The sequence below is a fragment of the Tenrec ecaudatus genome, chromosome X, assembly GCF_050624435.1.
Source record: "Tenrec ecaudatus isolate mTenEca1 chromosome X, mTenEca1.hap1, whole genome shotgun sequence".
Taxonomy (NCBI): domain Eukaryota; kingdom Metazoa; phylum Chordata; class Mammalia; order Afrosoricida; family Tenrecidae; genus Tenrec; species Tenrec ecaudatus.
The window spans coordinates 165,787,950-165,802,072 of record NC_134548.1 but is presented as its reverse complement, the minus strand read 5'-3'; the positions used below and the strand labels follow the sequence as shown (position 1 = coordinate 165,802,072).

At 39.8% G+C, this 14,123-nt stretch overlaps 1 protein-coding gene across 1 annotated transcript in view; it reads left to right on the top strand.

The window, feature by feature from the left end:
• GABRA3 (gamma-aminobutyric acid type A receptor subunit alpha3) overlaps window positions 1–14,123 on the top strand; it is a 181,026-nt gene that overhangs the window by 98,387 nt on the left and 68,516 nt on the right. Inside the window, exon 4 of the mRNA XM_075538542.1 lies at window positions 6,077–6,297. Within this exon, the coding sequence (XP_075394657.1) occupies window positions 6,077–6,297 (221 nt within the window). The remainder of the gene's footprint in view (window positions 1–6,076; window positions 6,298–14,123) is intronic.

The window sequence follows — 14,123 nt, the reverse complement described above, 5'->3', positions numbered from 1 at the left end:
CTTCCTCTCTTTCGCTGCCCCTGAACTTTACCAAGCACGATGTCTTTCTCCAGGATGTCTTTCTGTCAGGTCTTTCCTGACAACATGTCCAAAGTATAGAAGATGAAGCCTTGCCATTATTTGCCTCTAAGGAGCATTGTGGCAGTACTTTTTCCAAAGCAGATAGGTTTATCCTTTTAGCACTCTATGGTACTTTCAGTCTTCTTCTCCAGCACCACCATTCAAATGCACCGATCCTTCTTAGGACTTCCTTATTCAATGTCCAAATTTCTCATGCATATGAGGCCATTGATGCTTCTCCATATAATCCAACTTCTCTGATGATTTACTCGGCATGCAGATTGAGTAAGTATGGTGAGAGAATACAACCCTGACACATACCTTTCCTGATTTTGAGCCATGCACTATTCCCTTGTTCCATTCGCACAGCTGCCTCTTGAGCCTTGTAAAAGTTTCCCATGAGCACAGCTATCGCTGTGAACAAAACTCAAAACAGTCTCTGCTTTCATGGAGCTTCCAGTCTAGTGACAAGCAAGAAATAGAAGGGAGGTGGCTGTATATGTTTGGGAGGGGGGGTGTCAAGAAATGACTCTCATAATGGTGACTTTTGAATGAGACCTAATGCTGTGAGTGGCCTGGCCTTGTAAAAATTTGTTGTCTAACTAAGGACATGTTAGTGATGGGTTCTCTGTCTTGTCTGCCTCTGTCTTATTTTACTTGTTTCAAATGATCTTTCATCTGACCTTGTGTTTAAATGATAATCGAGTTGGCTATAGATGTTTTGATTACCAGTTATTTTCTCTCAGCATTTTCAAGATGTGTTTCTCAGGACTATTTGGCATTTTTTTTGTCATTTAAAGAAGTTTGCGGGTCTTCAACTTGCTCTTTGTAGGCAATGTCTTTTCTATTTCTGCTTGATTTTTCTCTTTGATCTTCTGAAAATTCATTACATAATAGCTCAGATCTATTTTGATTTGATTTATTGAATTAACAATTTGCTAGAATTCTTGAAACTAAGGATCGATCTCTATTCCATACTACTCTAGCCTAGCACTCCCGCCCCCCTCTCTCTGTAGTCCTCGTGTCATAGTGGTTACACATTGGGCTGCTAATTGCCAGGTCAGCAGTTTGAAACCACCAGACGTTTTATGTAAGAAAGACAGAACTTTCTACTCCCAGAGCTGATGGTCATTACGCAACTCATTTTATTTTAAGTAATCATTTTGTTGGGGGCTCATACAACTTTTATCATAATCCATATATCCAACCATTGTATGTCTATCACATTTGTACATTTGTTTCCCTGAGCATTCTCAAAACACTTGCTTTCTAAATGAGCCCTTTGTATCAACTCCTCATTTTCCCCTCCCTCTTCCCCCCTCCATCATGAACCCTTGATAATTTATAAATAATTATTTTGTCATATCTTACACTATCCGATGTCTCCCTTTGCCCATTTCTTTCTTGTCCATCCCCCAGGGAGGAGGTTATATGTAGATCCCTATAATCGGCTCCCCCTTTCTACCCCACCCTCTCTCCACCCTCCTGGTATCGCCACTTTCACCACTGTCCTGAAGGGATCATCTGCCCTGGATTCGCTGTGTTTCCGATTTCTATTTGGACCAGTATAAATCCTCTGGTCTAGCCAGAATTTTAAGGTAGGATTGGGATCATGATAGTGAGGTGGGGGGAGGAAGGCATCAAAAAACAAAAAATCATATCAATGTGTGCTCACCTCCATGATACGATCCCTGAAGACAAATGGGTGCATAAGCAAATATGGCGAAGAAAGCTGATGGTGCCCGGCTATCAAAATATATAGCATCTGGAGTCTTAAAAGCTTGAAGGTAAACAATTGGCCATGTAGCTCAGAAGCAACAAAGCCCACATGGAAGAAGCACACCAGTCAGTGCAATCATGAGGTGTCGAAGAAATCAGGTATCATCAGAACACAAAATCTTACCATAGTGAATGAGGGGGCCAGTGCGGAGTGGAGACCCAAAGCCCATTTGTAAGCCACTGGACACCCTCTTACAGAAGGGTGTCAGGGTGGAGATGAGCCAGTCAGGGTGAAATGTAGCAATGATGGGAAATACAACTTTCCTGTAGTTCTTAAACATTCCCCCCCCCACCACTATCATGATCCCAATTCTACCTGAAAGTCTGGCTAGACCAGAGGATGTACATTGGAACAGATAGGAACTGGAAACACAGGGAATTCAGGGCAGATGATCCTTTCAGGAATAGTGGTGTGAGTGGCGATACTGGGAGGGTAGAGGGAGGGTGGGTTAGAAAGAAGAAACCAATTACAAGGATCTACATGTGACCTCCTCCCTAGGGGACACATAACAGAAAAGTGGGTGAAGGGAGAAGTCGTACAGGTCAAGATATGACAAAATAATGATTTATAAATTATCAAGGGTTCATGAGGGAGGGGGGAAAGGGGAAGGAGGGGAAAAATGTGGACCTGATGCCACGGGCTTAAGTGGAGAGCAAATGTTTTGAGAATGATGAGAGCAATGAATGTACAGATGTGCTTTACACAATTGATGTATGTATGGATTGTGATAAGAGTTGTATGAGCCCCTCATAAAATGAGTAAAAAAGAACTAGAGGAAAGTTGTATATTTCATCATTGCTACTTTGCATTCTGACTGTCTTGTCTTTTCCCCCTGACCCTTCTGTAAGGGGATGTCCAGTTACTTGCAGGTGGGCTGTAGGTCCCCAATCTTCACTCCCCCTCCTTCACAATGGTATGATTTTTTATTCTTTGATGCCTGATACCTGATCCCTTGGACACCTCATGATCACACAGGCTGGTGTGCTTCTTCCATGTGGGCTTTTTTGCTTCTGAGCTAGATGGCTGCTTATTTATCTTCAAGCCTTTAAGATTCCAGACATTATATCTTTTGATAGCCGGGCACCATCAACTTTCTTCACCACATTTGCTTATGCACACATTTGTCTTCAGCGATCTTATCGGGAAGGTGGGCACCCAATGATATGATTTTTTGTTCGTTGATGCCCGATACCTAATCCCTTCGACACCTTGTGGTCATGCCGGCTGGTGTGTTTTTTCCATGTGGACTTTGTTGCTTTTGAGCTAGATGGTCGTTTGTTTACCTTCAAACCTTTAAGACCCCAGATGCTATATCTTTTGATAGCCGGCTACCATCAGCTTTCTTCACCACATTTGCTTATGCACACATTTGTCTCCAGCGATTGTGTTGGGAAGGTGAGCATCATGGAATGCCAACTTAATAGAACAAAGTGTTCTTGCATTGAGGGAGTACTTGAGTGGAGGCCCAGTGTCCCTCTCATACCTTAGTACTAAACCTATAAATATATGCATGTAGATCTATTTCCCAATTATCATATATAAATATATTTACATATGCCCATGCCTTATTGAGACCTCTACAAATTTCTTTAACCTCCTAGTTCTTTCCCCTATTTCCTTTTACTTTCCTCTTGTCCCACTACCATGTTCAGCCTTCATTTGGGTTTTAGTGATTGTGGTAATGATTGTATAAATCTTCTTGCTATGATTGAATGACTGAATTGTATGATATGTGAATGAGGTGCCAATAAGAATGTTTAAAAATAAGTTACATTCCCCAAAATTCTGCCCTGTCCCAGAGGGTCCCCATGAATAGGCATCAACTCGATGGCAGTGAAAGTAAAATAAATCTATCTGTCAGTCTATCTACCTAGCTATCTTATTGCTCCCTTTATTATGAATACTGGAGTGAAGAAGTTCACCAGTGAGCTTCTCTCTGTAGAAGCCATGGTCTCTTGTTTAAAATATCCCATTTCCTACCTTACTCCAGCAACTCTGACTCTGTTCCTGGTGCAGCTGATGCAGAACTCCTAGTACACTTTAAAGGCAGTTGCTGATTTTGGATATATATATATATATTGTGCAAAATTGTTGTTGTCAACCCAAACAGAAACTATGTGCCCATTAAGCAATAACCCCTCCCTCCCCCCACCTCAACACATGGTAAGCACTAATCTGGTCTCTTTATGCATTGTCTACTCTATATGAAACTCCAAACATACTGCCATCAAGTAGAATCCAACTCATAGCATCCCTGTAGGACAGAGTAGAACTGCCTCTATGGGTTTCTGAGACTGTAACTGCGGGAGTAGAAAGTCTTCTCTTTCTAACTGCTGACATTGCCAATGAGAGCCTGGTGCATAACCACCACACCATCAGGACTCCTTCTATTCCAGTGGTTCTCAACCTGTGGGTAGTTACCCCTTTGGGGGTCTAACGACCCTTTCACAGGGCTTGCCTGATTCATAATTGTAGCAAAATTACAGTTATGAAGTAGCTACGAAAATAATTTTATGGTTGGGGGGTCACCACAGCATGAGGAACTGTATATAAGGGTCACGACATTAGGAAGGTTGAGAACCACTGCTTCATTCCATATATTTCCTATACATGGCTGCCACATCTCAATTAAAATGTTTCCATGCTTTAATAAAGTTTCCTTTTTGAATTCCTGCTTTTGTCTTTGCCACGTTATCCAGTTCACTGTTTTGCTGAGACTGGAGCCCTTGAGGATCTGGTTCTCATTTTCAAAAGCGTTCCGGTTTAGATAATAAGTGATAGGCCATCCCCACCCTTCAGCAAGAGGAGGAAGGCCACAGTGGTTAGTGTGTAGAGGGAAGAGACGTTAGAGAAGATGCCAGAGAAGAAGGAAGAGGTCTGCTTATAAGATTTTTGAGGCTAGAGAAGGATTTTGTCACTTATTCCAGGTGAGATTGGAAGCCATTGGGGGATTTCAAGTGAAAAGATGTTTAGTTGCTTCAAACTGCTGCTTTTGTAACCTGGTCCCCTGTAGGGCTCCACCTGGCCTTGTATAGTCTAGTGGTCAGTGAGGATCTGGGAAGGGTGTGGAATGGGTTTTGGGGACTTACTCTCTCTGTGGTCCCCTTGCTTCTAAGGCCTCCTCCTGCATTTTCAGCTTAGCCACCAACCCTGAGCTGTATCCTCTGTCAATTAGGCTTTGGATCTCGGAGCTGTGATGGGTTGGGGCAGTCATTCCGTTGAAAAACCAGGAAACTAATAAACTTTATCCAGTACAGTTTTTTTTTTATTTAGTCAGAGACTCTCTTCTTGTTTTTGCAAGATTTTAAAAATTGGGACCACGGGGCTCCCCTATGTGCACATTGTAGTGAGTCATCCCCAAATTTGGGTAGAGTTGATGGTTCTCTTCTTTCCAGAACCCACCCCTCAGCTAGTTGTGAAATACCACTTCTGCCAACTGGAGCTACTGTAGTCCTTCTAATCCATTTCTGTTGCTCTCTTTCAAAGGTAAACGTTCTTCTAGTTTCTGACTGCTCTCACTAACTGCTGTTTTCTAATACATATTTAGATATAAATATGCACACATACATGTACATATGTCTGTATATAGTATATACTGTACATATATAGATATATATGCATGGATGTATTTCAGAATTTGTCATTGGTAACTGAAGGTTGATGGGGCCATTCAATCTACTATTTTATTACCTAAATCTGGACCATTCATTGTTAATTTAATTTGTACTTGGCAAATTAATTTTTCCTTCATATTCATTGAATTCACATTGTTTTCATTTTATAGATTTTTCTATTCACATCATAGATGTATTTTTTCTATTTGTTTTTCTCATTCACCTGTAAGAGCACATAGTTTATTGGCAACAATAAAATAGTGGCCATAATGCTATTTTGAGAAAATCCATGTTAAAATATAGGTTCTAGTTTTATGGTGACTGGAACACAGAGAAGAACATACTCTTACTTGAGATGCCAGTGCATAGAGAAGGGGACAGCAGTTCTTTCATAAGTTTGTGTGATGTGTTGGTAGTAACCTTTTAAAGTAAAGCCTTATCATATATATTATTTCAGTAGTTGTGGATTACTGTGGCATTATCTTTAAGTATGCTCATTTGCTTTACTTCCCAGTAACTACTGTATCAGAGGAAATATTTCAAGGTAATTCATGTTTTAAGGGTACTGTTGACCTTCACCAGAAATATATTCAAACACTATTCTCTCTGTTTCTGCCTCTAGGAGTACACCATTGATGTCTTCTTTCGACAGACCTGGCATGATGAAAGACTGAAATTTGATGGACCCATGAAGATCCTGCCACTTAATAATCTCTTGGCCAGTAAGATCTGGACTCCTGACACCTTTTTCCACAATGGAAAGAAGTCAGTGGCCCATAACATGACCACACCTAACAAGCTACTCAGACTTGTGGACAATGGGACCCTCCTCTACACAATGAGGTCAGAGAATGGTGCTCCCATCCAGGAGGGAGGGAAAAGTATATTGGGCTAAGGAGACTTTGGTTGAGAATGTCCTGTTTTATGGAATCACTTGAAAATTCTGTCACATTTAGAGATTCACAATCCACATATAGGTATATCCCTCATAACACATTTGCATGAGTACATATTTAGAGACATGTATTATAGCTTATGTAGATTCAGAGAGATACAGAAACATATAGATACCGTATATATTTGAGTATAAGCCGACCTGAATGTCAACCGAGGTACCTAATTTTACCACAAAAACTGCATAAAAATGTGTTGGAAAATGGCTTATACACAAGTATATATGGTACTTAGATTATTTATGAATATTATATATATTCAAAGATCTGTTTATATACATATTTATGATGTAAGAATGTATGCATATTCAAAGACACTAATGGACTAAAACATAAGCACTTACACATTGAAATCACACACACACACACAAAATCACTGCCATAGAATCAATCCTGCTGTATGAGCCCCCAATAAAATGATTTAAATTAAAAAAAATGAATCAATCCTGACTCCTAGTGAGCCTACTTAAATTCATGAACTCACAAAATGTGGGAACAGACATGAGCACTATGTCCATTAAAATAGACTAGGCTTACCTGCAACAATGAACAATTCCTCTGATAGTTTTGAGGATAACATGAGATACTGGATAGTTTAAAAAGATAAAATTTTACCATAGACACATATACAAAAGGGCTTCAAAGAAAGGGAAGACAAAGCAATGGACTAGACTGTTGAGGCATCCAACAAAGGAAGAAGATAAATCAAGAAGCCTAGTGAATGGCAAACTCTTATGGAGGTTAATAGTTGAAACTGTTGAATACAAATTTGCTGATAATGTCAACCCCCACATGTACAATCACAAAGGAATCCCAATAGTATAGTGGTTACATGTTGCACTGCAATTCGAAAAGTCTTAAGTTTGAAACCATTAGCTGCACCTTAAGATAAAGATGGGACTTTCTATTCCTGTAAAGAGTTAAGCTTCAGGTATGAGTTGGCATCATCTCAATGGCATTGAGTTTTTTTATATATTAAAAAAGTTTAAAATTTATATAATAGAATTGTTATAAAAATGTTCATGGGGTTTGAAGCCTCCTCATATGTTTTATATGGATTCTATACTATATTTTATATATTTTGTGTTATATTTCCTAGGGATGTTGAAGAGTATTACATAGGTCAAATTTACACCGAGTACATCATAGTACCAACATGTATTGTATAATGTTCATACAATATGAAATACATCATACTTTTCTAACTCTGAAAGCATATCTAATTTTATATGCTTTTATGACTCATTATTAGCATTGTCTTTCAATTATTTTCTGTCCAAAAATACATTTGAAAGAACTTTCAGTGTAATAAGATTCTTTGCTCAAAAAATTTGTTCTAGTGTTTGCCTTTTCTGCTTACATTTCTTCCTCTGTTATCATTGTCACTTCCTGAAGCTCCCTTCTCATATTAATGAATGTCAGTTTTGCCAGAATGGGCTCTTATTGAAGGGATAGATGAGCTTAGTCACTGCAGATTCTATGGCCTCCTTCAAATTTCTTATTTTCACAATGAAATTAAAATAATATGAATATGTGATGAATAAATCAAGTGTGTCTGTCTACATGTTGTAATTAGCTGCCATTGAGTAGGTTATGATTGGTTAGGACTTAATGTAGAACAGAACAAAACAGTTGTCCAGTCCCGTGCCATCTCCATGTGCATAATCCAGCCATTATACTTAGCTCCTCATTACTTCATATGTATTATTTATGATGTGCGTCCTGAAATAACTTGAGATAACAGAAGGTAGCCAAGATAAGGTTTCATATCAAATGGGCACAAAAGAGACAATTTGGATGAGAGATGAGTAGCTGAGAGACTAGGAGTGAAGTGAGAATGGAGTAGAAGCAAGACTGATAGGGAAAAGGAAAAGGTAGCTAGAAGTGAGAAGAGGATGGAGAGGGAAGGGAGGACTAATCTGGTGAAGCTCAATAATAAAAATGTACCCCTGTGTACATGTAAAACCAAATCAAATCCATCACCATTGGGTCAATTCTGACTCATAATAACTCTGTAGGACAGAATAGCACTGCCCTTGTGGGGTTTTGAGACTGTAAATCTTCATGGGAGCAGAGAGCTTCCTTCATCTTTCTCCAAAATGTATTTATATATAATAGATATCAGGGAGAATTAAGTGATTAGGTAGAGGAAAATGATATGAAAGCAGACTATAGAACAAGAGATAATTGAGTGAAATAAAGAAACTGGATGTTTGGATATCTTAAAAGGACAGAAGATACTGGAGAAGAAGCTATCATAGATGGGAAGAAAGAGAAGACATTGAGAAGTAGGGGAAGGGGCAATGGAGGAGATGAAGCAGAAGGAGGAAATTTGTGAATGTCAGAAAGATAAGTATTTAAATATTAACTTATCCATCAATTTTGACTTATGAAGAACAACGACTACTGCATTGAACATAAAGAAAACAAAATGCTTCATAACTGGACCAATAATCAATATCGTGATAAATAGAGAAAACGTTGTAGTTGTCAAGAATTTCATTTTTCTTGAATCCAAAATCAATGCCTATGGAAACAGCAGTCAGGAAATAAAATGACATATTCCATTAGGCAAATCTACCTAAACAAGATCATTTTAAAGTGTTGAAGAGCAAAATTGTCACCTTGAAGCCTAGGATGTGTCTGACCCAAGCCACGGTATTTTCAATCACCTCATATACATGTGAAAGCTGGACAATGAATAAGACTAAAGAAGACTTAATACCTTTGATTTATGATTTTGGTGAAGGATATAACCCTGACTGCCAGAAGAGTGAAGAAATCTGTCTTGGAAGACAGAGAAGTTGAATGCTCCTTAGAGGCCAGTCCCTGGAGAGCGACATCATGCTTGCTAAAGTAGAAGGGAGGCTACAAAGGGGAAGGTCCTCAGTGAGTTGGATGGCCACAGTGGCTACCACATTGGGCTCCAACAGTAGAACAATTATGAGGATGGCACAGGACCTGGCAGTTTCCTTTTGTTGTGCATATGGTTGCTATGAATCAGAACTAACTCAAGGGCACCCAACAACAACCTGATGGGGCCACACTCCTCAGTGGTTTGGTAGTTGTGGAATGATGTAGCTATAGCCCATGATGCGATCTGATGTGATCAATCAATCCGTTGTCCTAGGATTAGAGCGGGCTGCAACACCCTTACTCACGCTGCAGCCCTGATTTGATGTCAGAGGACTTTCCCTGCAGTGTTACCTGCATCACCTTTTACCTTACAAAGGATAACAGGAGAGGGAAAGGAGTGGAAATAGAGGGACTTCTATCACTAGGAAACAAGAGCCAGGAGCAGAGCATGTTCCCAGGGCAAGATGCTGCCAAGACCCATGAAGATCTCCAAGGAATGACAAGCCTATAGATACTGAAAAGAGGTAATATACACCTTCCTCCAAAACTGCAGCGAAAGAAACCCTGTTTCCAAGCTGAACTCAGATGCCTGGCTCCAGATTTGAGAACGAATTAATTTCCATTTACTAAAACCATCAACCACATGTCTGTAAGTTTGTCGTACCATGATGGCTTGCATATCACTGTGATGCTACAAACTGTGTCATGAGTATTTCATATACTAGCAGTTACCCAAAGTGAACATGTTTCAGCCGAGCTTCCAGACTAAGAACGGACTAAAAAGAAGGAATCGACTGTCCATTTCTGAGGAATTAACCACTGAAAAATTTATGAATACTAGTGGAACACTGTCAGATACTGAAAACTTAATGAATAGCATCAGATTGTTAGATGAACCTCTCAGGTCATAAATCACCAAAATATGACCGAAGAAGAGCTGCTTTCTCAAAGTAGAGTTGACCAGAATGAGTTGGCTGCAATAAACCCTTTGAGACCTTTGCTGATGGAGCACAATTCAACATGAGAAGAAATAGCTGCAAACATCCATTAATACTTGAAACTTAGACTGTACCAAATATGAATCTAGGGAAATAAGTCATCAAAAATAAAATGGACAGGATAAAGATCGATATTCCAGGTGTTAATGAGCTGAAATGGACTGGTATTGGATATTTTGAATCAGTCATAAGATTCACTATGGTGGGAATTACAAAATGTGATTGGATAATATCTGCATACAAGAAAATTCTGTCAAATTTATACAGCAAGCACTAAATCTAGTGATGAAAAAAAAGAGAATTCTACCAATGTCTTCAGTTGGAAATTGATCAAACAGGCAATCAAGATGCATTGATAATTATATGCGACTGGAAGGCAGAACTTGGAAACAAAGAGGAAAGAATGGTAATTGGGAAATATGGCCTTGATGATAGAAACTAGGCTGAATGCAGATTGCATGATAGAATTTTGCAATACCCAACAATAACTTTTTTTAACACTACAAAAGGTTACTATACACGTGGGGTTCTCCAGATGGAATACACAGAAACATAATTGACTACATCTCTGGGAAGAACAGATGGAGAAGCTCAATGACACCAGTCAAAATAAAGCCAGAGGCCAACTGTGGACCATATCATTCGCTGGTCATATATAAGTTCAGGTTGAAGCTGACAAAATGAAAACAAGTTCTCGAGAGTCAAAATACAACCTTGTGTATAACTCAAGAAAAGATTTGATTCATTGATTACTAATGGCAGAAGACTTGATGAGCTGTGTGATGACATCAAGAACATCATTCATGAAGAAAGCAAAAAGTCACCAAAAAGGAAAAAAAAAATAAAAAGAACAAAGTGTATGTCAGAAGAGGCTCTGAAGCTTGGTCTTAATCAAAGAGTACCTAAGGCAAATGGAAGAAATGATGAAATCAAAGAGCTGAACAGAAGATTTCAAAAGGCATCTCGAGAAGACAAAGTATTACAATGAAATGTGAAAAGACCTAATGTTAGAAACCCAGAAGAAAGACCATACTCAGCATGTCTGAAGGTGAAAGAACTAAAATCAGGAATGGTGTGTGGCAAGGTTGTTTCCATCCCCTCGCTATACTTGTTCAATCTTTTTGCTGAGCAAATGATCAGAGAAGCTGGCTGTTAGAAGAATGTGGCATCAGGATTGGAGGATCTCCAATCTTAGCTATCAGGTTGACACAAACTTGCTTTCTGAAAGTGAGGATGACTTGAAACACTTGCTGATGAAGATCAAGGATTTCAGTTTTCAATATGGATTACCATTTAATGAAAAGAAAACACAAAAATCCTCACCATGGGACCAATAAGTAACATCACGATAAATGGAGAAAAGATTGAATTTGTCAAGGATTTCATCTTGCTTGGATCCTGTGGTAGTTACACAATCTGTTGCCAATTTGAGACTTAAGAGTGAAGAGGTGGAGTTTAGCCTGTCAATAAGTCAGTCACAGCTTGATGTCCTCATTTGGAGGTGCTAAGGAGATAAATAGCTCATTGGAGGTGGGACTCAGACTCACTCCCTGCGAGACATTACTGACGATGAGTCTGATGAAACGACACTGATGTAGCCAGAGCTCTGGAGCTGAAGGAGCCATGTGAGTGCTGAGGTGCTTCTACCACCACTGGATCCACAAGACTTTCCACCTATTGGTCTGTGATCTTCCTGCATTCGGCATTATTGCATGGCTGTGTAATTCTAAAGAGGAATGTATAGACTATTATTGGATATATTGGCAAATATTGGACTTATGGACTTGATCTGGACTGGGCTGGTATGTTTTCTTAATGTACAATTACTGGATTTGCTTCTGTAGTCATTCCCAGACTAACACAGATCCACATTCAATGCTCATGGAAGCAACAGTCAAGAGATCAAGGGATGTATTGCATTGGGTAAATCAGCTGCACAAGATTTTTTAAAAATTAATAAATCATTTTATTGGGGCTTTTACAGCTCTTATAACAAACCATATATCAATTGTATCAAACACATCTGTACATTTGTTGCCATCATCATTTTTTAAAACATTTTCTTTCTGCTTGAGGCCTTGGTATCAGCTTCCCTTTGTTCACTCCCTCCCCTACCCTTCCACCCTCATGAACCCTTGAAAATGATGTTATTATTATTTTCATATTTTACATATTGTTCATCCCCCTGGGGGTGGGGTTATACATCAATCATAGTCGGTTCCCCATTTCTCCCTCTACCTCCCCTCTACCCTCCTGGTAACTCAACTCCCATTACAGTTCCTGAAGGTTTTATCTGTCCTGGATGCCATGTGTCCAGAGCTCTTATCTGTACCAGTACACATGCTCTCGTCTAGCCTGATTTATAAGGTTGATCTGGGGTCATGATACTGGGGGTGGGGAAGAAGCATTAAAGAACTGGAGTAATGTGTGTTATGTCTTCTGTGGGTGCTATGCTGCACTTTGACTAACTCATTCCCACCTTGTGACCCTTCTGTGAAGGAATGTCTTATTGTCTACAGATGGGCTTTGGGTCTCCACTCCGACCCCCATTATTTGTATAGATATAGTTGTTTATTTGGGGCCTTCTGATGCCTGATACCCAATTCTGTCGACACCTTGTGATCATACAGGCTGGTGTACTTTTTCCAAGTGGGCTTTGTTGCTACCCAGCTAGATGGCCGTTTACTTAACTTCAAGCTTTTAAGACCCAGACACTATATCTTTTAATTGCTGGGCACCATCAGCTTACTTCACCACTTTTGCATATGCACCCATTTTGACTTCAGCTATTGTGTTGGGAAGGTGAACATCACAGAATTCCAGGTTTTTAGAACAAAATGTTCTTGCATTGAATGAGTATTTGAGTAGAGGCCCAATACTCATCTACTACCTTCATGCTTTTATTTTGTTAACCATTTAAACCTTCACTCTTGCACACTCTTTTTTTAAAAAACATTTTATTAGGGGCATATACAACTCTTATCACAATCCATACATACATTACAATTCATACATCAATTGTATCTGACATATTAGTACATATATTCAATAGTTCTTTTTGAGACATTTAGTTTCCATTGAGCCCTTGGGATCAGCAGCTCCTTTTTACCCCACCCCCTCCCCAACCCTCATGGCCCCTTGATAGGTTGTAGGTTGTTAATTATTTTCAAATCTCACACCAACTGCTGTCTCCCTTCCCCTCTGGTTTCTGTTGTTCTTCCCCCTGGAGGGGTGTGTGTGGTTATGTGCCATTCATTGTGATCGGTGTCCCCCCTCCCTTTCCATCTCTCCACCCTTTCCCCCTACCGTTTTACTATCTCTATTCCCATTTCTCTTCCTGGGTTCTCTGTGTTGTGAATTTTATCTCTTTCCTATACCTATGTACATGCTCCTGTCTAGTCTAGATTGGGAAGCGACGCTGGGGTCATGATAGTCGGGGGTGAGGAGGCCTCAAGGGATCAGAGGTTACCCATAAGTGCTCTTCTGCACCCTAATTTACTCATTCCCTCCCTGGAACCCCTCTGTGTGAGGATGTCCCATTGTCCATAGATGGGCTTTGGGTCTCTGCTCCAACCCCCGTCCATTCTCACCAATGTATTTTTGTTTGTTTGGTGTTTGTTGTGCATCCTCTGATGCCCATTGTCCCGTCTCAATGACACCTCATGATCTCACAGACTGGTGTGCTTCTTTCATGTTGGCTTGTTGCTTCACTGTTTGGATAGCCGCTTGTTTAACTTCAAGCCTTTAAGACCCCAGACACTTTTATATCTTTTAATAACTGGGCACACCACATCTGCTTATGCACCCATTCTGTCTTCAGCAATCGTGTGTGGAGTGGGGATGGGGCAGTGAGCATCACAGA